This window comes from Taeniopygia guttata, chromosome 1, assembly GCF_048771995.1.
Source record: "Taeniopygia guttata chromosome 1, bTaeGut7.mat, whole genome shotgun sequence".
In the NCBI taxonomy this organism is placed as follows: domain Eukaryota; kingdom Metazoa; phylum Chordata; class Aves; order Passeriformes; family Estrildidae; genus Taeniopygia; species Taeniopygia guttata.
Genome location: NC_133024.1, coordinates 81635974 through 81661328, shown reverse-complemented (window position 1 = coordinate 81661328; position 25355 = coordinate 81635974). Strand labels below are relative to the sequence as shown.

Genomic DNA, 25355 nt, shown 5'->3' with positions numbered 1-25355 from the left:
ATGTGTCAGTATATTAAAATCTGCAGAAGTGTTGTGTTAAGAACCTGTTTGTTGAAAGCATCACTCAGCACATCTGAATAATGAAGTTCAGCTTCTCTTCTTGATGGTCCTGTTATGTTCCAGTTATGTCAGCTCTTAATTCAGCAGGATGTGTGCTCTTTATCTACAGCCTTCAGATGCCATTTTCCTCACACTGAGCATGAAATCAAAGTGTATCCATTTCCTGGAGTGTCTGAGAAGCACATTAGCACTGCAGCTCAGCTGGATCCGTGGCTGACTGAGTTTTCTTTACTTCCAGAATCCATATGGGTTTGTTTCTTACTAGGCCATGCTGCTGAAATCATTGTAGTAACTAGCTGTGGACAGAAAAGGTAAAACATTGACAACACTAAATTGTGAGGAGCTGTTGTGTCCCTCGAGGGCAGAGAGGCATAGATAATTCAGAGGGCTGGCCAATCACCAGCCATACAAAGGGCAAGTGCTAGATTCTGCATCTGGAATGGAGCAGCCCTGGATGTACATACAGACTGGGGAGCACCCCTGCAGAAAGGGACCTGTGGATTGTGATGGATAACAAGTGGAAGGTGGGTTTCGGTGTACCCTGTCAGGCAGGAGGGCGGGCTGTGTCCTGGGGCATATCACTTACTGTGTTAGCATCTGGTCAGGGGAGGGTTTTTTCTGTGTCATTCCAAAATCTGTAGTTCTTGAAAAGCCAAGAACTCAGCTTCTTGCCCTGTGTCAGGCAGCCATACCTGTCACTTTAGTTTAAAATCAGGCTTTGTTGCTGGGGAAAGCTCAGGTTCACTCCTAACTGTAGGTAAGTTTTTTTCCTTCACTAGTGGGAAAATTTCCCCAGTGAGCATGACTGGTATGGTATAAATAAAGTGTAAATCCTATTAAACCATGGATTGGGCAACCTCATTCTACAGCCCTGTGTTCGTGCCTTCTGGAAAGCCTAGGCAGCAGTGAAAGAGACCTGTGAGCCCTATTTCATGTACTGACTCACAAGAAACGCCCAGTGTTTATTCCAGCGTTCTGCTGTCATTTTTGATCATTCTTAACTCACGTAAGACAGGAGGAGAGTTTTCTTGGTTGCGAGAATGCAACTCAGTTGTTGCACTCGGCTCCAGGAGAGATTTCACATCTGACACCACAATGTCTCCTTTACGTCCTTGCCAGAAGGATAGGATCAAGTGGGAACCCTCTTTGCTCATGAAGATTCGTAGGGTTTTGAAGTGTACTGATCATCTAGTAATACAAGGGAGCAGTGACCTCTTCCTGTTGGAGATGTGAGCCCTGCTAATCACAGACTGCTTTCAGCAAGGTCTGAGTTGAAGTCTGTGGGCCAAAGCTCTTGAGGTCCCTTTTCTGGGCAGGAGCTGGTGCATGTGCTGCTGCCTCATCATAGCTGTTGGCAGTGGCAACCCGGAGTGGTTTTTCTGCAGCCCTTGTGAAGCAAAGAAGAGCAGAAGTCTCAAAGGGGTGAGAAATCTAAGTTCCTGTTACTACAGACAGTGTTAATGTATAGTCCTGTTTTATCCTTAAGGAATGTCTCCTCTTGTATCTGTCTGAAGGCTGAAGAGCCTCTGCACGTACCAGCCTTTTGACCTGCAATTTTTGTTTTATCTCCTGGCCTCAGCCTGCACTAGGTGGCTTGGAAAGCAGCTTAGTCAAATGACAGCTTTGCTACAACAGCAAGGCCAAAGCCCTTCAATATGATTATTGTGATATTTTCCATCTGATTACTGCCTGCTGTGGTAAAGGAATTTTGATAACGTATGAGTCAAATTACCAGCAATAATTGATATTAGTAAAAATTATTACCAAAGCTGTAACCATATTCAAATCCTGTTTCTAATTTGCTCTACCTTTGTCGAGTAAACTATTCAGTGTCCTAAAATAAAGACATAGGCATAATTGGGTATGTGTATAAAAATATGTTACCTGGAAGCATCATCTTTAAAGCTGACAGAGAAAAGGCGAATTTTTGCAGTCGCTCCCAAAACTGTGAACACAACATTCTATCAGTGCCACAATGCTATAAAGACAAACTAGTGAGAGTCGATTGGTGATCAGGACTACCTGGATTTTGCACCAATGTTAACTTTAGGGAAGTTCTTGTATAGGATCATATAACAGACTATTGTGGCTGCTCATGTTTGATAGCAGAGCTAGAGATGTTACATTCTATATAAGACAGCAATTAAACCAACTACTTTGGCAAATATCTTAACTTATAAATGTGTGGGCAAAATCGGCCACTGATGTCTTGTATTACTATACAGATCATATTTTTGTTTATTATGTATTGCCTGTGTCTTGATCTTGTATCCTGCTTCTGAGGTTTGATTGTTCTGGACACAACACCCATTTCAGTAAGCTTACATTGCATTCTGTTGATCTGGCGTTTTCCAAATCTAACGAACATATTATTTGCAGAAGGTATCTTTTGCTGCTTCACAATAAATTTGCAGTTATCTCTAGTGTTTGTATAAAGCAGCATTCCAGTTGCCATTGATTCTTCAGAACTGAGTTGATGCTTTAGAATTGGGTGCACAGAATGAATCAAGTGTCCTATATTAATCTAATACTGGGCTCTTGAGGCTTGTTTGAAGTGATGTGCACCACCATCCTTTCTTCTTAAGTAGCAGCACAGAAAATCAGTTTGGTCTGGTACCCGCTCACGTGCTCCTGAATCTCCTGCTGCCTGACAAAGAAAAAAGAATTCATAGGTTAGCTCAGGCTAATCTTTGCCATAGCATGTGTTAAGGGCTAAGGCTGATTGGAATTGATAAATGATAACTAATCTAGCTGCATGGTACTGTGGCACCTGCCAGGTGAGGTCTACCTGCTCTGCATGGGATGTTCAGGTGTGCTGTCCATGATACTGGATTATTTGTAGGATAATATGAAGGGGTGTCACTCCCAGACACTGCCAGCAAAGTGTCTGAACAAGAATTGATGACCTTCAGATTAGATTTTCCCTGCAATTCTGCATATGATCCTGAACATGTGTTTGTCAGCGCTCTGAGGAATTGCCTGGTGGCGTCTGTTACTTTCTACCTTCCCTGTAAAAAGGAAGGGCTGGAAAAATATTTTCTGTTCATTGCACATGTCTTGCTGCTGTGATTTATAGCAGCTGGCAACTTGGCTCCATGCAGCTGTTCACACACCCCTGCTGGGATGGGGTAGAGAATTGTGAGAAAACTCATGGATTGAGATAAACTCAATATAAAGGTAAAGCCAAAGCTGCATGCACAAGCAAGGCAAAATGAGGAATTTATTCACCACCTCCCCTGGGCAGGAAAGCATTCCTGCCATCTCCAACAAAACCAAGCCTCTAAAATGGCCTTTTTAAGGCAGATGTATATCCACGATTTTCCTTTGTGATGCTTGACAGAACATGAGCAATTTCTGAAATCAGAGCCTGCCTCAGCTGCTATCCATCTTGGTTTTCTTTTGCATCTCTCTCTTTCTTTCTAAAGTTTCTGCATCTACCACTTTTAGCTGATGTAGCTGGATATCCTCAGGAAGACTATGACTTGTCTGCTGGGACTTTCCTCTGATAGAAATCTCAATGACTATTTAGTTGAATTATTTGTTGAGAGATTATTTGCAGTCCACAAGTTAAAGCAAGAACAGCTCTGGATTGCCTGAGATGCACTTTAAAAGATGTTCTCAGAGTTTATACTGTACATGAATCTAAAGAGAAGGGAGGGTTTGCTTAGAAAATGAGCTGATATACAGGATTTCTGCCCACTCCAAGTGTTTGCTATTATTATATGTGATGAAAACAGGAAAAAACTAAAATTGGTGTGTGTCAAAAGTGATGGAAATAATAATGTTAATGTGAAAATGCATCTATTGTAAAATATGGGAATAATTAGAAGCTACAAAGAAAAGGAGCATTTAAAACTTGATATTCTATTTCAAAGAAAAAGTATGATACTGAGTATCTTGGTTTTTTAGAATTGTTTAAAAAAGGCCACAAACGATTACCTTAGGGCCCTTCCAGGGCATCTGTTATAAGTTGGGTATACTTAGAGACTTAGTCATGATAGCAAGGCACAGTTGTTTCCCTACTGGCATTATTGAAACTCATCGTAGTCACATCCCTGGGATTTGTAGATTTTGCTTATAAGGAACGTTTTGTGTGAGAAGACAGTGTCATCTGCCATTTCTCACTGGCAGACACATTCATTTTACTAAATCTCCTTTGTTCATACAGAATTTCTTACTTTCAAATTTTATGCAAAAATGACAATTGTTTTTTGTGTAGCATTTGACTCTAGTAAGTCATTTAGGCAAAGAAAAATGAAATAGAATCACTGAAATAGAACTATGGTGGTAAAATATGGGCTTTAGCCACCATGTGGTCTAAGCCCTGTGAGAGAAATTTTGATAGGGTTTTCAGAGAAAGGAAGCCATTTCAATTTCATGTTCATGAATGCATTTCTAGCTTAAAAGGAGCTTAAACTCTAAGCCTCACTAACAATTTACTTGGAAACAGTTTCTGCATGCGGCTTTTTTAAATCTGGTGTGGGTTATCTGCCAGCCTCCTCCCCTACATCTCACTACTAGTAGTAATGTCATTAGATGATTATTACTGGTAACCTCAACAGAGAGATTTAGTCATAATTGAAAAAGAACTTCAAGTGTATTTAATCAACTGTGTGCTCATTTTATTAGTGGAGACTCATGTACCATATAACTTTGCCTTAAGTGAAGTGCATTTATGGCCTGGGGCTGAATAGCTGTTATGTTCCCAGGAGTGGGAAATCCTTAAGCTTGCATGAAATTGCACCAGTTTCTCAGAAGCAGGTAGAATTGGCCTTTAGAAGAGATTTTTTTTTTTTATACAACTTTCTATTTTTTTTGGCTAATAGTAGTTATCTTTGGCTGGTGATGTGTGACTGTGTACAATTTAGTTAGAAAGTGCAGATTCAGAGAAGGATTATACAGCGGAAATCTGAAGCAGGGAGAAAGCTGCCACTGAAAAAACGCTGGTTTGTAACATTTTGCCTTCAGTGTACTACCTAAATAAGGTTTCATTTAACATTGTTTCCTGAAGGGTCACTAAATGTGTGACATAAAATCTGAGTCTTTTCCTTGATGGAAAGGGTCTTTCCTCACCTGAGTGTTGCAAGGTGGGCAAGATGTCAGACAGAGACAGAGAAATTAAGTGGGACAGCAAGATTTCAGGAAAGTAATCCAGGGGTTTAATTTTCTGATGAAAACCTATGAGGTAACCTGTGTGAAGTTGAAATCCATGCCCCATCTTGCACTTTGCAGTCATTTTATTCTTTCTTCCCAAGGGCCTTCTGCTGCCTATGGTTAGTTTTGCAGAGAAGGGGAGGAAAACTGTGGTAGCCAGCTGGAAAATTTAAAATATATTGTCATCCCTCAGCACCCTGCTCTGTCAAAACATGGCAAAGCACAAGTAGCACACCCCTGCTGAGGTGCTGCAGATATTCCTTTCTAAGCTGGTATCAGGGTGGATGGGAGAAGCTGCAAAATACAGAAAAGTAAAAAAGGTAGTTTTAATTCCTTGTAGGCTTTATCTGAGTGATCATCATCAGAGCAAACTAATCACAGTAAGAAAACAGCAACAGAGACTTACAGCTTCTCTTGGGACTTGCAGCTCCTGCACTTAGAGATGAAGTATACCCTACTGCCAGCCCAGGGTCCCCTGGACTGTGCCCACAACAAATTTCAAATCCCAAGTAAGATTCTGCTTTGATTTATGAATTCTGGTGCATTGAACTGAGTTCAGACTCTTGGTATTCTTCTGTAGTTATTCCTGTTTTCCTTGTTACCAGCTTTCAAGTGCTTCTGAGGTGCCAGTGTGTTGCTGACTGATGAACTGACAATACAAGCTTTAATCCACACTGCTTCTTTAACCTTATACTTGATGATGGAAGAAACAGCTGAACCAAGTACAAAGACCCATCAAAGCCAAATAACTCAGCTAAAACATTTTGTAACCAGTGTTTTTCACAGAAGCAGTTAAGATTATGTGGATCAGCTGGTGTGCTTTGTGTCTGGTGAAAAGAAGCTTATTTAAATTAAGAGAGCCAGGAAATCTGTGTCTCAGTCCAGAAGGAAGATGGGTTCCACGGAAGACCTTGACTATCCTCAAATCATTGTGCAATACAGCAATGGATTTTTAATCTCAAAGGTAAGAGATATAACTTAGAGTATGCAGAAAGACATATTCAGGGATTTCTCTTTAGGTACTGAATGTAAGTCTTTGGAAGAGGTGAAAGCACTGGTATAATGACTGTTTTTCCAAACATATTTTTAGGCACAAAGCCAAAACTAGTAATTCCACTTTTGTTTGCTGCTGTTATTTTCTTAAGCACATGGACATAAAATTATAATATCCAGTGCAGTAGATGATTTTTTTTCCTAATTTACTACTTAACTTTCCTATTGTCCCTTGCTGTACCTCTGGCCAACATGGTAACAGGAGGAATGCTCTTTGTGTTGTGCAAATACTGCTGCAATTTAAGCTCCTGAAAGGCAAAGCTGATAATCAAGAGAGGAGAAATAGATAATGAAAAATCATTTTGTGAGAAAAAGAAAGGCCCAATGCTTTCCAAATTTACACTGTTAGTCATATGTTTCTGAGAAACAATTTCAACTTTGGTTAAGCCATGCTCTTACTCAGGGTCAAAGGAGCTTCATTGTGCAGGAATCATTGTAGCTCAAATCACTGTAGATACAGGCAGTCAGTCAAGTGATGTCTTTGTTGCAGTTTCAGGAGTGTTTATGTGACCAGAGTAATAGGCTGATACTTGTAAGGTTGACTGTGTATATCTAAAGATGGTTGGTTCTTTATTTTATTTTTTTTTTAATGTATGATTAGCTATGTCTGCCTGAAGGTTGATGAATGTTGATGGATAAGTTACACAACTCTATGGAAGGACTGGACAATTTTGTTTGGTTGAATGAAGCAGTTCTGGATGAGAGGAAGCTCCCTGCTTCTGGAATATGATTGTAGTCATTCACATAGTCTGGAATGACTGTAGTCATTCACATCAGTCCCTGAAAACAAGATCCATAGAATGGCATATTTTCCCTATTGCAAGCTATGTGAGAGTCTCCAGGGTTCACTGAAGCATGTGTTAGATCCTTAGATACAGAACAGAAAGATAAACAGACAACAAGCACTGCCACCCAGCCTTGCCTTTGTTCTTTCCAGGAAATTGTGAGAATGTGTTCCTAAACTAAGGAAGAGGCAGGAACATTTACACACAAAATCTGATCTCTAAATGTGGACTTTTGGAAGCCAAAAAGCATTGAGTATCTTCACTGGAAAAGGAAAAAAAGACCAAGGAGTGCATTACATGCATAGTATCTTATATCGGTGCTCAGATAAACTACAATTTAATAATTGTACTTGATTATATGAAATACAAGTTTATCTGAAATAAATATTATTAAATTTATATTTTCCCTAATTAAGCAGCTTGTGAAATGCAGTAGGCTTTATGCTTTTACCTAATCCCTCGCTCCCATCTTTCCCTACTCCCAGGTTATGTTCACTGCCTGTGAGTTGGGGGTGTTTGATCTTCTTCAGGAGTCAGGAAAGCCTCTGCCTTCAGATGCCATTGCTGCAGGTCTGAGTGCCAGCACCATGGGGATGAAAAGACTGCTGGATGCCTGTGTGGGATTGAAGCTCTTGGCAGTAGAGATGACGCAAGAAGGAGGTAATAAAGGCAGAGGAATGGGAATAAGTTGAAAGATTTAAACCTCTGATGGCTTTGAAAGTGAGGTAAGATATGTGGGCAAAGGTGATACCAAAAGTTAAGTCAGTTAATGTAGTTGGAAGAAGGAGAGAATCACTCTTAGGATTCCCTCTTCAGCTGAAAGAGAAGAAGCAAGTGTCAGCATGATCACAAGTATAAAATGAAACACTGGTGCAGGGCTCTATATCCCTAAATGTCTTTGTACAAGAGCCATGTGACTTTGGAGAAGATATTTAGGAGCTCTGTTGAACTTGTCTCCAGAAATCTCTGGGTTATGGGCAGGATTTTAAACTTAAAACAAAATGCCAGGGTGCATTGTAACAGCATGATTTAAAACAGGTTTTGTTTTTCTTAGCGTTTTTACCATTATGTGAACTATTTTGTTAGGTTTTGGATCAGAACTGAGAGGTAATGTAAGTTTTTCCTTGTGTCAGAAACGTGGAATCCACTTGGACAGAATGATCTCTGACCATCAGACAGCTGGTCAGGACTAGCTACACTCTCACAAGTTGTGTCCCCTGCTCTGCCTTGTGTTAGCACACTCTGTTTTAGGGATTATAGTTGTTGCCCGATGAGTTTGGGGAGAGCAGGATCTATCTATCTTTTATATTCCTTTAGTATGCAAGTCCTGTGCATTAGTGATGCCACTGCAGATGCACTGGAGGGAGTGGGAGAGATTTCTGGGAGTCCTTTAGGTGTTCTGTCTGCAAAAGGTCCTGCCCTAGTGAACTGAGGGAGGGTAGGTGTGGCTGGCCTGCTGTTTTGGGGATTTTTCTCCCACCTGCTGACCTTGTTGATCAGAAAAAAAGACTTGTCTGCAGACTTCTCACTTAAATAAAGCACACTGAAAGCTTCCTCTGAGAGCCGAAGCCTATGATAGAATGGGTCAACACAGATTTCAGCAGCCCTCACCACTGCTCATTGCAGTGGAAGGATTTGCTTGTAGAAGTAATGTGCCTGTGTCTTTGGCTGTATAGACATCTTCTCGTGATAAACACTAAGCTGTACAACAGACTTGGCAAGGTGATATATCATGTATGTTAGTAAATATATTTATTTTACCCTTTAGCCCTTTACAGAAACACAGAAATTTCCAACATCTACCTTACAAAATCAAGTCCAAAGTCTCAGTATCACATTATGATGTATTATTCCAACACAGTCTACTTGTGCTGGCAGTATCTGACTGATGCTGTGAGGTAAGGAGGAGTGCTGCGTGCTGTCTGGTACTTTGCAGCATCTGTGTTGCTGCTCTGAGTGGCGTGTTTCTGGGGAAGAGCTCAATAAAGATGCTGGCTGGTTCTTAGAAATTAAAAGCAACAGATAATTCAGCTGTTAACATGGCCATGTGTGTGCTTTTCCCCTCCCTTGTTTCCCATTTGTGTATGTTCTTGTTCTCCTTTTCCCTGTAATTGTAGAGATGATCTAGAAATCAGATTTCTTTGTGTCACCTTCAGCAAAACACTTTATCATTACAGTGGATCTTACTGGACATGGCATAAACAAAGTAAATAATGAGTAGTGGTGGATAAGGGTCCTTCTGTTGCAAAGGTTCATTGGGGCAGTTTAGCATGGGTCTGGAGTCTGACTTGTTCCAGTCCATGATGACCAAACATGGTGTAGATCATGGCGATGATTGCATCACTCTTGTACCTTAACCTCAGGTGTGCTTGCATAAATGACAGAATCCTGGAATGGTTTGGGTTGGAAGAGGCTCTAAAGATCATCTAGTTCCAACTTTCCTACTGTGGATGCCCCTCAGTAGATCAGATTGCTCAAAGTGCCATCCCACTCTGACCTTGGAAAGAACCAGTCATTCTTGTGAGAGGTTGAGAAATATCACAGCACCCTCATAGGCTTTTTCAATTGCTATTTTAGAGAAGGAAGAAACCAATATGAAAAAGCTTTTGGTGTTTCATCTAAAGACCCTTTTGGAGCAATGTACAGGTAATCATTAGAATATTTATAGAAATTTTATTCTTCTTGTTGTGGATAAAACGAATGTTTTTAATTATGACTCAGGACAATTAAGTATGATGATGTGAGAATTCCTCTCATCATGTCATGCAGTGTTTTTACTACACAAAAATATCAATTACTGGGAAACTGTCTGATATTTTGAATATAATTTCCTAATCTGAAAAACATCACAGATCTCTGACAGAGACAATGGTAGTTGAAGGAAAAAAAATCCCTTGGAAATTCTGAGAATGAGCAGCATGAAACACTTGGATTTCACTAGTCTTAATTCTCTATTTAAATGCATTAATTCATAGTTGTACACTCCTGACACAATAATATTCAAAGTAAGTTTATATGCAAAGAGGACATATTCTGTGTCAATAAAACCAGAGATTTTTGGTTTAAGCTAAAATATGCAGCAGCACTTATATTATTGGAATCTCTGAGAATGTGGTAAGGAACCCTCTCTCTGTGCTGTCTCTTTTTGCATTGCTAGATCAGATGAAGAAATGCTAAAATTCATGGCTGGCCAGAACTCAGTATGGAGTATATGTGGCAGAGATGTTCTTGCTGCATTTGACCTTTCTCCTTTCACGCAGATCTATGACCTGGGAGGTGAGTGTCAGAAGATCTTCTTTAACAAGCCTCTGAACTGTCTTTTATAAGCTCTGCAGAGGAAAACAACTCCTATGTTATATGATGGGCTAAACAATGGAAAGCCGGACGTAGCAATATAAGGAGAATTGTAATGATTTGGTTCAGTTAAAAACAGAAATGTGAGAGTGATGAGAGCATTAGGAAGCTGAATGTTTTTCTCTACAGTCTGATTTATGTGAGCAGTCACTCGTCTTCTTGTGGATGTGGCAGCTTTAGCTTTTTTCATGCCTTGCTTGATGCATTCTTCCAGCGCTAGACTCTTTCCTTCTTCCCCTTCAGTCACTGTTGTTGAGGTACTGCCTACAGCCTCTTATCCTGCAGCACCCTGCTGTCCCAGCGCAGCTGAATGCTACCAGGATTCATGGGACAAGGCAGGCTCCCTCCTGGCCTCCCTTGTTTCTTCCCCAGAGCCTGGTTTGATGACTCTGTTTTTCATTTTTCACCTTCCAGCACCTGCCACTGGTCTGGCTAGGAGGGAGTGTAAGAGTGGTGAGAGCTGGGGCTGACCCCACGTGCCTGGTGCTGCAGGCCCTGCCACCTTCCTGCAGAACACATGGAGACAGTGACTTCTCCTGCCCCTCCTCTTTCCTCCCAGCAAAACATGGGGTGGAAATGTACATTGCCAGCTTCCATGAGGCTGAATGCACCATTGCCTGTGTACTTTCATGGGTGTCACTGAACAGGCTGGGTTTGTGTCAGTACTGACCTTCTTTTACTGTCCCCAAAGGAGGTGGAGGAGCTTTGGCCCAAGAGTGTGTTTCTTTGTATCCAAATTCTACCGTCACAATATATGACCTGCCCAAAGTTGTGCAGGTGGCCAAAGAACAATTTGTTTCCCCCGAGGAGCATCAGATCACTTTCCATGAAGGTAGGTGTGGACAGTGGTGTGGTGTTGTGCCAGATGTTGCTCCAGAGCAGTAGTGTGGTGTTGTGCTAGCTGTTGCTCCAGAGCCCTGGCTCTGCTCAGAGGTGTCATACTGGAGACTCAGGTCTCTAGCTGCCCCTTATGGGGACAGTGTCTCGGGCTGCAGCCTCCCAGCCCGGCTCTGCAGCTGTCTCAGCTGTCCACCAGCAGCTGTCAGAGACACAACTCGGTTATTCAGCAACATTAATTCCTGAAGAGAACTATTTCATTTCTTAAGAGCAAGGGTACATTAGAAAAAAAAAAAAAAAAAAAAAAAAAAGGCATAATGTAATTTTGAAATTTGCCATGCTTTGCTATAAATTTTCGGAACTAGGGTTTTTTCTTCTCTGGTCACAACTGATTGATCTTTAAGTCCTAAGATATTTTAAAACATGAAAGTGAATGAGCTAGCTCCTATTCCTCTTGACCAGGCCACTGATCCTACATAGTCTTTGTACTATCTATGAGGAAAATGAGTATAGGGAGATCTCATTTTTAATGATTACAAAAGTCTTCAAAGTGCTGGAAGTGCTTAAAATTGCCCAAAGCTGAGAGACAGAAAAGGAGCCTTGAGGAGAGAAGGGACTGTATAAAACCAAAGATGCAACAAAATGGGAGAAGAAATGACAAAGTAAAATGCTAGAAAAAAATCTGAATGCAATACACCAGGTGCTAAACAAAAGGAATAATAAAACTAGTGCTAAGAGGTGAGAGATGTGTATTTTTACCTATGGATTTAGGAAGTAATTGTGTGATTACTGAAGATCTTTGAAAACTTTCTTAGAGAAGGCAATATTCTGTCCTTCTTTCTCGTGACAGAAACCATGTGAACCTATGTCCTTAGTGCAGTATGAATTTGAATTTCTGTCATTGGAGAAAAACCACTATCCTGTGTATCAGTCTGTTTCAGGATGAGTTATTGCCTTTAAATGTTTCAGGTCTTCTTGAGACTGATCAAGAGAAAGTTCCCTATGCAGTGCAACAGAGGACTTTCACCTGGTACCTCCATTGCTGTCTGATATGTCTGAAGGACATTGCAAGCCTGGAATTAAACAGAACTGAAAATATTTGCATAACTCAGTTCTCAGTGTTGTGGGGATACATAATGCATGTATTCTTGCTTTATAGGAGACTTCTTTAATGATTCAATACCTGAAGCTGAACTATATATTTTATCCAAGATACTGCATGATTGGGATGATGACAAATGCAAACAACTGCTGGCAAAAGTCTACAAAGCTTGCAAACCTGGTAGGTGTGAACTCACGAAGAGCAGAGAGACTTTCACTATTGTTTAGATAGGTGTATACATTATAGCAAAAAATCCCATTAAGCATCACAATGAAGCCTCAGAGTTTCAAAAGCACTGTCCGCAAAGCAAAATCAGTAAGATCCTATAAAGTTCAGCTGGGGAAAATGGGAAGTTTCCATCCCAGCCATAGCACCCTCTTCAGCTCTGGAATGTCAGTACCAACATAGCTGAGCAAAGACATGCTCTGATGCTTTGGCTCTTTCACTGTCTTCTGTGATGCTGAAATATGACTTTATGTCAGGGTGTGCTTGCTTTTTCTTCTCTCCACCAGGTGGTGGGGTGCTGCTGGTTGAATCCCTTCTGAATGAAGACAAAAGTGGGCCTGTAGAAACCCAACTGTATTCAATGAATATGTTGGTCCAGACAGAAGGGAAAGAGAGAACAGCAGCAGAGTACAGCAAGCTCCTGGAGGCAGCTGGCTTTGGAGTGATTCAAGTAAAGAGAACTGGAAAACTCTATGATGCTGTTTTAGGAAGGAAACAGTAGTATGTGTTTTATGTATGTAACAAAACCGAAAAGGTTGAGAAATGTGCTATTCTCTTCTTAGTGGGCAATGATCAACTTAGTTTTTAGTTAAGGCTGCCAACTTTTTTGTAAGCTGCTACATTGTCAAAAGACTCACTAATAACAGATCTACAAATCTGGAAGCCTGTCTCGCCTTGCCTTTGGATCTGAGAAGGCAAGACCTTCCACAAGAAACAATCCACAAAATAAATGTGTAGTGTTCCTGCTTCAGCTTGTATCAGTCTTTCTGATTTTTAACACTGTATCTGACAAAAGCAGAGCTGAATTTGTATTTGAGCTCCTGCAAAATATAACTAATCCCTGTACTGAGCTTTGGTGCCTGTATTTTTATTCCTGAAATATTGATATAATAAAATCAGACCAAATTATGTTTCCTTGTGGTCTTTACAGAGTTCCAGAAGAAACCCTGTCTGAGCCTTGGGGAGTTTTGAATGAAAAAGATATTAATTTTTTATTTCCTCTAGACTTTGATTTGAATTATGAAAAAGTGTTGTACCTTAGTAACTAGTTGAAGCCCAGGGATTTTTATTACAAGACAGGTAGGAAGATGATACAGCCAAGTAATTCTGTTATGTACTTGGACTGCTCTTACTTCATGCTAGTAACTAGTTGAAGCCCAGGGATTTTTATTACAAGACAGGTAGGAAGATGATACAGCCAAGTAATTCTGTTATGTACTTGGACTGCTCTTACTTCATGCCTCCTGCCATTTCTTTAAATCATTTGATCAAACACAGTCTGCCATTACCTGTGCAGCTCTTAGAAGCAGAATAATACATTACTGAAGTGAGAAACATTTGGAGAAGGCACTAAAAAGTCACTCTGCATTTTTTTTTGGAACAGTAATTGCATTTTCCCATTAAGCTGGATACTAGAGGAGCTTAATATAGTTTACTCAGTACCCATCTACAGCAGCCTCCCACTCATGTGACTGTAGGAGAAGGACAGGGAGAAAGCAGGTTTCCAAGTTACTCATTTTTTGGGTAATGAAAGCTCTTCTCTTTCATGGTGCTGCAGTGGGAGGTTTTCTGTTTGAAGCAGATGGCTCTGCCAATAGAGTTCTTTTCCCCTTCCACAGAGTTTTTTGCCATATAGACTGAGATACATTTTCTAGCTCCAGTATGGCTTAGGAGTAATGAATAAAGCTGGCCATAGCTGGAGGGAATCAGCCCAGAGTAGAAGAATGCCCAGGGCACGAAACAGAGCCTGTGAGCTGAGACTGGCTGTGCTTGGTTGGGCTGAGTGAAGTCAGCTGCTCCCCAGGCTGCTCTGTCTGGGAGGACAGAAACTTCCAGCAGGGCCTTGGCCTGATGGCCTGGGAGTTACAGGAAACAGCAGAGGGCAGGAACAGCCAGGAAATTTTCCATCTTAATGTGCTAACTGGGAGCTGGTGGCTGTTGCTTTTCAGAACCTGATGATCGTTGTGGGTCATTGAAGAAGCACAGCCTTGAGCAGTAGGAAAATGCTGCTTCAAATATAACAAAAAAAGCAGTAACTAAGCAAGAAAAAAGCAGGAGAGGCGAGAGTAAGGAAATCCTGCTTAGAAAGACAACAGACCTACTGCAGTAGGATCAGGCACATCTGGGGCCTGGATGCTGCCTAGAAACATCTTGCCAAAGGAGGCCTCAAATGGAAGGCAGAAGGGTGGGAAATTGTTACACGGGATCTGTGGCTATAGAACCACTGTGAGACAGTAGGACTCCAGGTTCCCTGCTGGTTCCAAGGTTCAGCTCTCCCTTCTTCCACTGACCTGCTCTAGGGAGCCCTTGAGGCACCAGGGACCTCGGTCCACAGGCTGTCCTGAGCTCTGTGTGCTTCTATAATTGTGTGGGGTTTTCCCCCAAAATTCTTCACAGATGCTTCTAACGCTCTAGTCCTTAAAAAAAGCCTTATTGCAGACTAGCTTAGTGTAGGGCAACACTTTGAATGAAGCAACATTTTGAATGAATGCAACACTTTGAATGAAGCTCTCTCAGGGTTATGGAGAATGCTCTACAATGAAGGCAGGGGTGCTTTCTGGAACTCAGTAAGGAAAGTCTGCAACAAATGGCTTGATAAAACAACTGTTTTAATGAGAAAGAAGAGGCACATAGCAAGTAAATCTTGATGTTGCTTCATATGCCAGGCACCTATGTCCATGCTCCATCCAGCATTGGATGGAGATCTGTTGGATTTTCCCACAATACATGGTACAGACAATGAAGGAAATGCCTCATTTTGGGTTGTTTGGGTTATAATTTTCTTACAAAAAAGAGGCTGTTCTCACAAGAACTTGCTGTTGCATTGTTGTAGGCAAGGCTGTGCGGGCAGTGGTGCAGAGTGGGAGCTGCCAGAGCCCCCCTCCAGCTGAGGGGTATTTGTGGCACAGCACAGGCCTGAGGCCACCCTGGACATGCAGCATGGCAGCTGCCATGGGTGGCACTGACTCCTGGATGTACAAAAAGCTCCCGCTCAGGTTCAATGCTTGGTCCACATGCAGCTCACTTTTCTCATTATTTATGTATAACAGATTGTCTTAATAACACATGACTTTCTCAGGCCCTAAGAGCAGACATGACACTGTCTCTCTGAGCACAATGTCTTCTGAAAGGCTGCCAGTAGGGTAGCCTTTGCAGAACTGGGTGTTCTCACATCATGCAGTTTCTGAAAGGGTGCAGTGTACATGTCCAGGCTTGCTAAAAACAATTTCATGTTACAGGATGAAACAGATCCCTTAAAATAGGAAATAAGTCTTTATGTTACATATTAGTGCAATCAGGCTGTCAGGGGCTGACTTAAAGCACATAAAACTTGCTTTTTTCCAACATAGTATGAGACTTGAGAGTGACTTGAGACTCATGCTGTCAGAAGGATACATATTAAGTCTTTGATCAGTGCTGTGTCTTGTACCTTTAAAACAGGTAATGTTTCTTTGAAATGGAATACATTCTTCAACCCATAAACCTTCTGTGTGATAAATGAAGCAGTGCCTGTGATACACCTTGCTGATTTCTTCTTTCAGCATTTATAGTACAAAAGGAAGACTGCAGTTCCAGGCTGTGATAGGAATGCTAAGGATGCCATAGCTTGACAAAACTGTTCACCTTTCAATGCTTATTGAAAGCATGCAAAAATTTAAAATAGTGTCTTGTTAATGCGAGCTTCACAGATTCTGGGCTATGTTATCCAGAATGGAGTTGTACATTTTTCTAGAGTTTGGAATTTGCTCTAACTTTTGTATGTTTAGGCCTAGTATTTTGGTACCACAGAAGACCCTGTAGTATTAGAAGCTGGGAAACAGATACTATTTCTGAGCTGTATATATTATGACATTTTGAATGTTAAGGATATTAAGATATGGATAATGTGACGATACCTGAGTTTTGAGACAGATTGTTAAGGGCTCTTCAGCCTCACAGACAAAGGCAAGAGACAAAAGCAGTAATCAACCACATCTAGGTGCAAAAGCTAGCAGATAGGCAATGAGAAGCACAGTGACAAATATTAGAACTCCCTGTCCCCTTAATGGAGGACCACTGGAGGATGCCCACAAAGCCATGAAGAAGTTCAGCCAAATATTTTTAGCTAATAAGAAGGGCAGAAACAAAATTATCAAAGGGCTTATCAGAATGAAAACATCATGGGAAGTTAAAGTGGGCTTGTGGTAATTACTGTGGGACTTGTGGGAAACTTGGAGTGTTTAGAGAAAGGGCCAAAGGCAGGAAATGAAGGAATCAAGGGGAGTAGGGGAGGAGCCAGCCTAGTGAAACAGAGGAAAGATGAGGGAAAATGTACTGATCATGTTTTGCAAGCTGCTGTTCCCCACACCTGTCTGGCTGAGCTGCATGCTAGATCAATAGAGGTTTTCTTCATATTACACTCTATCCCTTGCTATCTTGTTTCTTTTGTGGAGCCTTCCCACACCAAAAAACAGTTCAGTGGAACATCTATGCTTTTGAACAAGCCTAAAGTAAAATTCTGCTTTGGTTTATGAACTCTGGTTCATCATGCTGAGTTCAGGTTCTTGGTATTCTTCTCTAGTTATTCCTGTTTTCCTTGTTACCAGCTTTCAAGTGCTTCTGAGGTGTCAGTGTGTTGCTGACTGGTGAATTGATAATACAAGCTTAATCCACACTGCTTCTTTAGCCTTATACTTGATGATGGAAGAAACAGCTGAACCTGATAGAAGAAGATCAAAGCCAAATAACATGTTTTGTAACCAGTGTGTTTCTCAGAAGCAATAAGATTATGTGGATCAGATGCTGTACTCTGTGTCTGGTGAAAAGAAGCTTATTTAAATTAAGAGAGCCAGGAAATCTGTGTCTCAGTCCATAAAGATGAATTTGACAGAAGACCTTGACTATTCTCAAATTATTATGCAATACATCAATGGATTTTTAGTCCCCAAGGTAAGAAATATAACTCAGTCTTATATAGATGTCTAAGACTGAAATGCTCAGGGAGATTCTTCTCTGAGAATAATATAGTTCATAATAAAGCACCATAATGTAAACTGACTTTGAACTTGAACAAGCTTGATAGAAGTCTAAAGGGAAAAAAAAAAAACAACAAGAAGCAACTAAGACAGATCTGGTCCTCAGGATGGACTTAACATTTATTGAGACCCCACATACCTTTGGGGGCTTGGTTGAGTAGTCCTTGTCTCTGCATGAAGGTTTAAAAACATAGTGGTTTATACATGAGGGCTTGTTGTCTGACTGCCTTAAATGTGGAAGGTTTCTTCTACGGTGGGATTTCTTCCCATGTTTAATTTTTGCAGTTTGAGAAACAAAGGGGTGACTTCAATTGCCTTTTCCCCCACTCTGTTATAACATGCAAAAACCAAGATTTTTTACCTATTTTCTTCCCCTTCCTAATTTGTCATGCAGATGGTTAAGTTTGATAACATTTGTATATTATATCCCTTCAGATGGAAGGGACTGTGAATACAGAGTGTTTTATAATGACTCTCTCCCAGACAGCATATCATTAAGGCAGACAGGGAGCAGTTTCAATTTCCTTAATGTTTGCTGATGCTGTTTTCCTGTGTGTATGTACATTTGCATAAAATTCCTCTATTCAATTTCAGTTTGAATTTTACTCATTAACAATCTATAGTGATTTCAAAATTCACATTCTTGTCATGTTTTTGAGAAGTAATCTCAGCCATGTTCTAACTGAAGATAAAAGAGTCTTCCCCCTGATGGATGTTACCAAGTTGTTTGCCAGTGATGCTAAACTAGGTAGCTTATGATGTTGAGTTAGGGAGAAGCATTGAATCCCTTGAGGGTAGAGAGGACTTGCAGAGTTATCTTGATGGTTTAGACCACTGCACAATCACCAACCATATGAAATTTTAGAAGGACAAATTCCAGATTCTGCACTTGGGATTGTGTAATCCTAGATGTACTTATAGACTGGGGGTCCTGGAGCTTGAGTGGAGCTCTGCAGGAAGGGATCTGGGAGTCTTCATTGATTATAAGCTCAATAGGAACCACCATTTTGCTGTGCAGGCCAAAATGGACAACTGCCTCATTGGGTGTATTAAGCACAGTATAACTGAGCTGCAGAAAGAAGTCCTTGGCCCACTTACACTCAGGGTAGGTGCAGTCCCACTTTGAGCACTGTGTGTAGCTTTGGGGTCCACAATATAAGAAGGATATAATAACAACTGGTTTCCAATGAAACTAATGCTGAATAGAAATGCTGAAATTCATGACTGGCCAGAACTCTGTGGAGTAAATGTGGTAGAGATGTTCTTGTTGCATTATACCGTTTCTCTTTCAGGCAGGGCTGTGACTTGGGATGTGACTGACAATAGATCTTCCTTAACAAGCCGCTGAACTGTCTTTCACAAACTATGCAAAGAAAAAAATAACTCCTATAATATAGGATAGGTATGACATTTGAAAACAGGACAAATGTCAGAATCTTGTAAGCTGTAAAGGGAGCATTTTACTGTCTTGGTTGGATTAAAAAGCGGAATGTGAGAGTGATGAGAGCTTTAGGAAGCTCAAGGTTTTTTCTACCATCTCATTTGTGTGAGTGGTGGTTTATCCCCTTGTATACATGGAAGCTGTGGTTTTTTGTCATGCCTGCTCAATACATTTTTCTGGTGCCAGACTTTCCCTTCTGCCCTTCAGTCACTGCCATTAGGTTGAGAGACTCTCAGAAGCCTCTTACACTGCTGTCCCAGTGCTGCTGAGCACTGCCAGGAGTCATAAGAGTCATACGGCTCCCTTGTGGGCTTCATCCCTGTTTTCCCAGTGCCTGGTTTAGTGGCTCTGTTTTTAATTTCCCATCTTTCTGCACATGGAAAGAGGAAGCCAAATAAGGTTAGTCTGCAGTGACTCCTTTCACATTATAAATACTAAAGTTGTGATTCCCAGTGTTTTGATGCCAGGGGCCACTAAGTGTGCTACCATTAGGCTGGAGGTGACACAGTTCACTTTCATCAGCCCTTGTCTCTTTGCTCTCATGAGCTCTGTGTCTACATGTCTGGCTGTGAGGGCTCTGTACACATCTCTGATGATGTTCAGTCATCTCCAAGAGAAGAGACCTGCAGTGTCTTTGTGCTTCAGGTTCAGCTGCCATCTTTTTTAGCTTATTTTTGTACAAGATAATGAAATCTAACATTAGATAACATCTAATGTTTATCAATGTTTGTGCCTTTTTATGAGAAAATTGTGTGAGCTCTTTAAAAGACATTTTTCAGAGAAGGATTAACTCTTTAATCTTTTCTGGTATTTTATTTTAAAAATAATTGCTCTCAGAAGGAATATCAGATATGTGCCAGAACACTGTGCTGTTAGACAAGTGTATACATGATAGAAAAAATCTGATTAAACATTCAACTGAACCCTAGGAGCTTTGAAAGCACTGCCTACAGAGTCATCTTCTGAGCAAAATCAGTAAGGTGCTGTCAACTTCAGCTGGAGAGAATGGGAAATTTCTATTCCAGTGATAGCACCCCCTTCCTCCCTGGGACATCAGTACCTACATGGCCAAGCAAAGACATGCTGTAATGCTTTGGCTCTTTCACTGTCTTCTGTGATGCTGAAATATGACTTAATGCCAGGGTGTGCTTGTTTTTTCTTCTCTCCATCAGGTGGTGGGGTGCTGCTGGTTGAATCCCTTCTGAATGAAGACAAAAGTGGGCCTGTAGAAACCCAACTGTATTCGATGAATATGTTGGTCCAGACAGAAGGGAAAGAGAGAACAGCAGCAGAGTACAGCAAGCTCCTGGAGGCAGCTGGCTTTGGAGTGATTCAAGTAAAAAGAACTGTAATTCTCTCTTCTTTCTCCTGCCATCTTGCATACATAAGTGGGAAGATATGCCATCCACTTAGTTTTTCTTTAGGGCAATCATCCCTTTTGTAAGCTGACACATTGTCAGTAGGAGCACCAACTGTTGAACACATACAGATTGTTTGTCTAAGAATGGGAAAAATAACATGTACTCCATAAGAAATTACCTATGAAGAGAAGTCTTCCAAGGAGAGATTATACTTCCTTATCTGTTCAGTCTCTGCTTCACATTTTACCCCTATTTTTTCCAACATTAGCACAGTACTTGACAAAGACAATTTTCAAATTGTACTGTTTGCTTCCTGTAAAATAAAATTGTTCACTGTAGTGAGTTCCCAGTTTCTTCACATTCCCTGCGGACTGATATAGCACAGAGAAAATTCTATCTCCTTGTGATGAGCCTCTTTTGAACCTGCAATTCAGTCCCAAAGCATAGGAATGAATGATAGCTGATATAGGAAATAAATAAATAAAAAAGAACCTAGCAAATTAATTAAGTCTCCTTCCATTGCTACAGTTTGTGACACACATTGGTGCAGGCTGTAGAACATCATTTACACAAGGTCTGCACAGGTTGCACAGGGTTAGTAATATGATTTGCTATTAGACGAATAAACATACTCATTGTATATCCTCCTTAAGGTTTAAGCACTGAATTTCTGTATATGCATTGCATACATATACCAGATTTCAGGAGGAACCTTGCTGCTGAAGACAGGTTTTCTCTAACCAGAAACTGAATAGAGAGGAAAGGTGTCCTCTTGCTGTGGTTCTTCTCATCCATGAAAAATGTACTTCATGGAAAAAGCATAATGGATGAGGAATGGACTTGGGGGAGCACAAGTCCAGACTGAGTTTTGTGATAATTTTGGCGGGGTGGAAATTTTGGTTGTAAGTGATCAATTTAAGGGCAAGGTAGTGTCCAGGGATGAGTTCATGAAGAAGCCAAGACACAACAAATGTTCCGGGTATGAAAAACGATGCTGCATTTCCTTTAGTATATAGTTTAACTTGTGAAAATTGGGAACTGTACTGCAATGTCCAGCAGTATGGGAAATATCACACTTGGTAGCTCTGGACACAGTGCAATGTACATATTTGGAACAGGAAATTAAGCAAAGGAAGCTTGGTTGTGGTGGGTTACACTGACCAGCAATCACACAACAGACCCACTGCATGCTCACTCCCTACTTCCAGCAGTGTGAGAGAGACAACTGAGTGAGGAAAGGCAAGAAAGACCTTCTGGGTCATTACAAAGACAATTCAACAAGTGAAAGAAAGAGGTAAGGGAAAAAACTAAACCAAAAAACTCCGAGGGGGGGCAAAGGCAATCACTCACCACTTCCCACCAGCAAACTGATGCCCAACAACTCCCTCAACAGCAGCTGCCTTGGAAAAACTACCCATAGTTTTTGCCACCAAAAATGAAGTTTCATGATATGGGATATTCCTCTGGTCGGTCTGGGTCAGCTGTGTACCTGCTACGTCCTCTCCCAGCCCTTTGCCCATTCCAAGGTTACTCAATGTGGGGTCAGAGTGAGAAACAAAGAATGTTCTGATGCTGTGCAAGTACTTTTCAGTAATAGCTAAAATATACCTGTGTTATCAACGCTGGTTTGATAACAGATCTAGAACAGAGAACTATATGGGCTGCTGTGAGGAAACCTAACTCCATCCCAGCCAGACTCAGTACAATAGCAATGAGAAGATGTAGATTAAGTGCATGTTTTAACTAAAAAATCATCTATCTTGGACAATGGTTGTTTGGCATACAAAATCCAGGATTTGTGCCAGAAGGGAAAAAGAGGAAAAAAAAATTGAATTGTTTTGAAACTTACATAGGAAAGACAAGGTCAAATCCTGTCCTTGCAGGAGAATTGAATGTCTTACTGTACATCTAATGTTTCTCTGATGCTTAAGGCATCATACTGTTCATTGACTGAGTACCTAACAAAACCATAATTGCAGCTATAATTTCCCTTGAAATTCTGCTGTTATGCTTCTGATGTGTAAAATCTAAGCATGCTAAATAGGATATAAACATATTGTCATCAAATCAGTTGATGTTTGAAGTAGTGAGTGTTAGTTATGTGAAGGAAAGAACGACTTAAGACTAGTTTATTTTTGAGATATTTGTATATTCTGTATGTTAGGTGTGCATGCAAACATGATAAAACTTAGAAATAAAAATTAATGCAGATTTTTTTTTTTCGTTTGCTACTTTCTAACCTTGATTGTTTGTGTCTGGATTATCCTTCTCGTAACTGGGAGGTGGTTTCTGCTGTGCTGCAGCCACCAGCCGCTTGCCGCTAGATGTTGCTGCTGCTGCGCTTGTCTGATGAGGGGGTCGGCCGTGGAGACGGGAAAAGCTCCGAGCTCTGCACGGTCATTTGCGGTCACAGACAAAGTGCCACCTAAATGAAACAGTTCAGGCACTGAGGGTCAAGGTAAAAGGGGCTAAAGAGCCTCTGCACTTTACTGACACAGCTGTCAGTAAATTCAGACCTGTTTTTTTCTTGCAGCTCATGCGTGGAAAAAGGAGCAAAACCTTGTTTGCGTGCAGTGATGGCGATGACAATGTGAGCCCATCCTTCCTTACTGTCAAGCTGAGCCCAGGGCCCTTCTTCACCAAAGGTCTTACAGAGCTGGGCTGTAAACCCCTGTTAGGGCACCACAGGAAAACCAACACTTGTACGTGGCCTTATCTTTAATTTCTCCCCCTTAGTCTATGATTAGAAACATCCTTGCAAGAGCAGAGCTGGGTTACACCATGGGGCTGGTGCTTCTCAGCCAGTGCTGCCTGGAGGGGGACAGAATGTGACATGGTGGCTCCGGGGTCCCACGCTGGCACAGAGTGACAGCCATGGCTCAGTGCTGGTGCTGGTGTGGGTCATCACCCATCCAGGGCTGGGTCACCGCCTGGCCCTGGCTGAGTGTGGACCCTGATGGCATCCCGTGCCACCCGTCGGTATGGACCCCTTTCCCTTGCAGGTCCTTGCAGGCCTCGTGGCCCTCATTTCTGTCTCCCCATGCAGGACCTGCCTTTTCTCCCTCCCTGCAGTGCCTGGATCCCTCCCATGCCATTCCTAACACCCCTGGACGTCTGTTGGCCCTCCTGAGAGGCTGTTTCACCAGACACGGCTGCCCCATCCCCTCTGTGGGGTCTGACCTCTCTCATCAGCCTCCCTGCGACCATAAATGCCCCTCTGGCTCTTTCTCAGCATCTGCTTGGCCAGCAACACCTCCAGCAGGGCACTGTCATCTGCCATAAATGCACATCAGGTGTTCCTAGACGGGCTACTTGTGTCCAGCACACTTTAAGGCATCAAAGCAGTGTGCCATGGAGGTTATGGCCCCTGCTTATGCCTAGAAGCTGCAAAGGCAGGTGATGTGACCTGCTTGGATTCACTACACTGCCTAGGGTGAAGACAGCAGTAGAAACAACCCCACCAGCACCATGTGGGTGCTGCACCAGAGGAACTGCACTGGTATGTGTCATTGGCATGGTCTAATCATGATACTTAACCTGTTTTGCCAAGGATGTGGTTCCCCTACAACCGAGCATCAACATATGTACTGTAGACAGTGGTCCATGTGATACAGCTGGAATATTTTAGAAGTTTTTCTTCAACTTTCTGTACCCACAGTAGCCAGTGATGAGCACACAGTACATATTATTAACTCATGTCTTTGGATATATGTGTGCACAAGTCCATGAGCTGCAAGACTGTTTCCTACAGTAGTTGACGTCATGCTCCTGCATTCAATTAGTGCATGTGAACACATGCTAACCAGAGCTTGTTTACTTTTGGACAATTTCTGTCTTCTTTTGAAGGCAAAAGACATCATTACAGGAAGATTGTGAAGGAACTATGTTTTCCCCTGACTCAAATTCATCCCAATGACAGTGTTTTGACCTTAGACATGAGTTTAGCTCCCACAGTGGGATAGGGGAGAGAATGTGAAGACAAAAAGAGAGATAAAAAACTTGGAGTAAGAAGAAATAAAAAACAAACTAGTAATATAAAGGCAGTCACTCACTGCCTCCCACAGGCCGATTAATTCCCAGCCAGTTTCCAAGCAATGAGTAGCTTCCTTAAACCATCCACCCCTCAGTTTTTATTTCTGAGCATGACACGCAATACCACATCGGTCAGTCTGGGTCAGCTGTCCAGTCTACTCACTGGGGGAGCAAAGTGGGAAACAGAGGCAGCCTTGAGCAAACACTGCTCAGAAATAGCTAAAACATGTGTGTATTATTGACACTGCTTAAACCGCAGAATCAAAATACAGCACCATATGGGCTGCTATGAGGAAAATTAACCCCATCTCAAATAGACCCAGTACTCCAATTTAAAATATAATTCTGTAGGGATTCAAGGTCATTATTTGGTATTGCCAACTAAAGTAAACATCTGAATGATCAGTGCTTTGCATCTGAGAAGGTGCTTCTTCAATTCTTTCATTGCAGGTAGTAGATGAAAGCACTTAATGGGAAACACATTTTTATTCCATGTATGTGATGACCATGTCATCTAGACCAATCTGTGTCTAAGGATGCCTTTCTTATTTTCTAAATACCTTTTAATTACCTTATTTAAAGGAAAAGTCCTGAAAATGCAGTCTAGGTGCATAGTAATGATTAACAAATCAATGCTAATAAAAGAGAAAAAAAATCTTGAATTTTTCTAAAGAAAGACTTGTCAATTTAATTTATGACTTTCAAAGCGCGGGCATCCCCTGTGCCTACCTTCTCAGGATGAGCTATTTATATTTATGTAAATGAACTTTTAAGCCTGTCCTGTTGTCTTAAAACCTAATTCTCTGAGCACCTGGATGTACATCAGGGACCTTCTGGTCTGACACACCGGGAAATTGAAACTTGGAGAGTTAGATCATAAAAGATGACTGAAGAAGACACATAAGATCTGCTGAATAGGGCAGTATAAGCACCAGG

The 25355-nt window shown here is 41.4% G+C and overlaps 1 protein-coding gene across 4 annotated transcripts; it reads left to right on the top strand.

Annotated features, from left to right (window-relative positions):
• Positions 1-135: 135 nt before the first annotated feature.
• ASMT (acetylserotonin O-methyltransferase) lies at positions 136-21233 on the top strand. 4 transcript variants are annotated; one of them, XM_072931931.1, is made up of 8 exons: positions 136-6178; positions 7538-7712; positions 8821-8950; positions 9630-9698; positions 10210-10328; positions 11098-11238; positions 12403-12525; positions 20199-20958. In XM_072931931.1, exons 1-8 carry the CDS (start codon positions 6107-6109, stop codon positions 20468-20470), a joined length of 1101 nt encoding a protein of 366 aa, XP_072788032.1. In that variant the 5' UTR covers positions 136-6106; the 3' UTR covers positions 20471-20958. The 4 variants fall into 4 exon arrangements, with proteins under 4 accessions (XP_072788032.1, XP_030133037.4, XP_072788047.1 ...); XM_030277177.4 differs by lacking the exon at positions 20199-20958 and adding an exon at positions 12858-13479; XM_072931946.1 differs by lacking the exon at positions 11098-11238 and having other exon boundaries at positions 20199-21233.
• The last annotated feature ends 4122 nt before the right edge of the window (positions 21234-25355 follow it).

Excerpts from the sequence above, each read along its gene's own strand:
- ASMT (XM_072931931.1), top strand. The coding sequence starts at position 6,107 with ATGGGTTCCACGGAAGACCTTGACTATCCTCAAATCATTGTGCAATAC. Across the intron at positions 7,713-8,820 it reads AGAGATGACGCAAGAAGGAG|CCCTTTACAGAAACACAGAA; the intron begins GTAATAAAGGCA and ends TTTACCCTTTAG. Across the intron at positions 9,699-10,209 it reads CCTTTTGGAGCAATGTACAG|ATCAGATGAAGAAATGCTAA; the intron begins GTAATCATTAGA and ends TTGCATTGCTAG.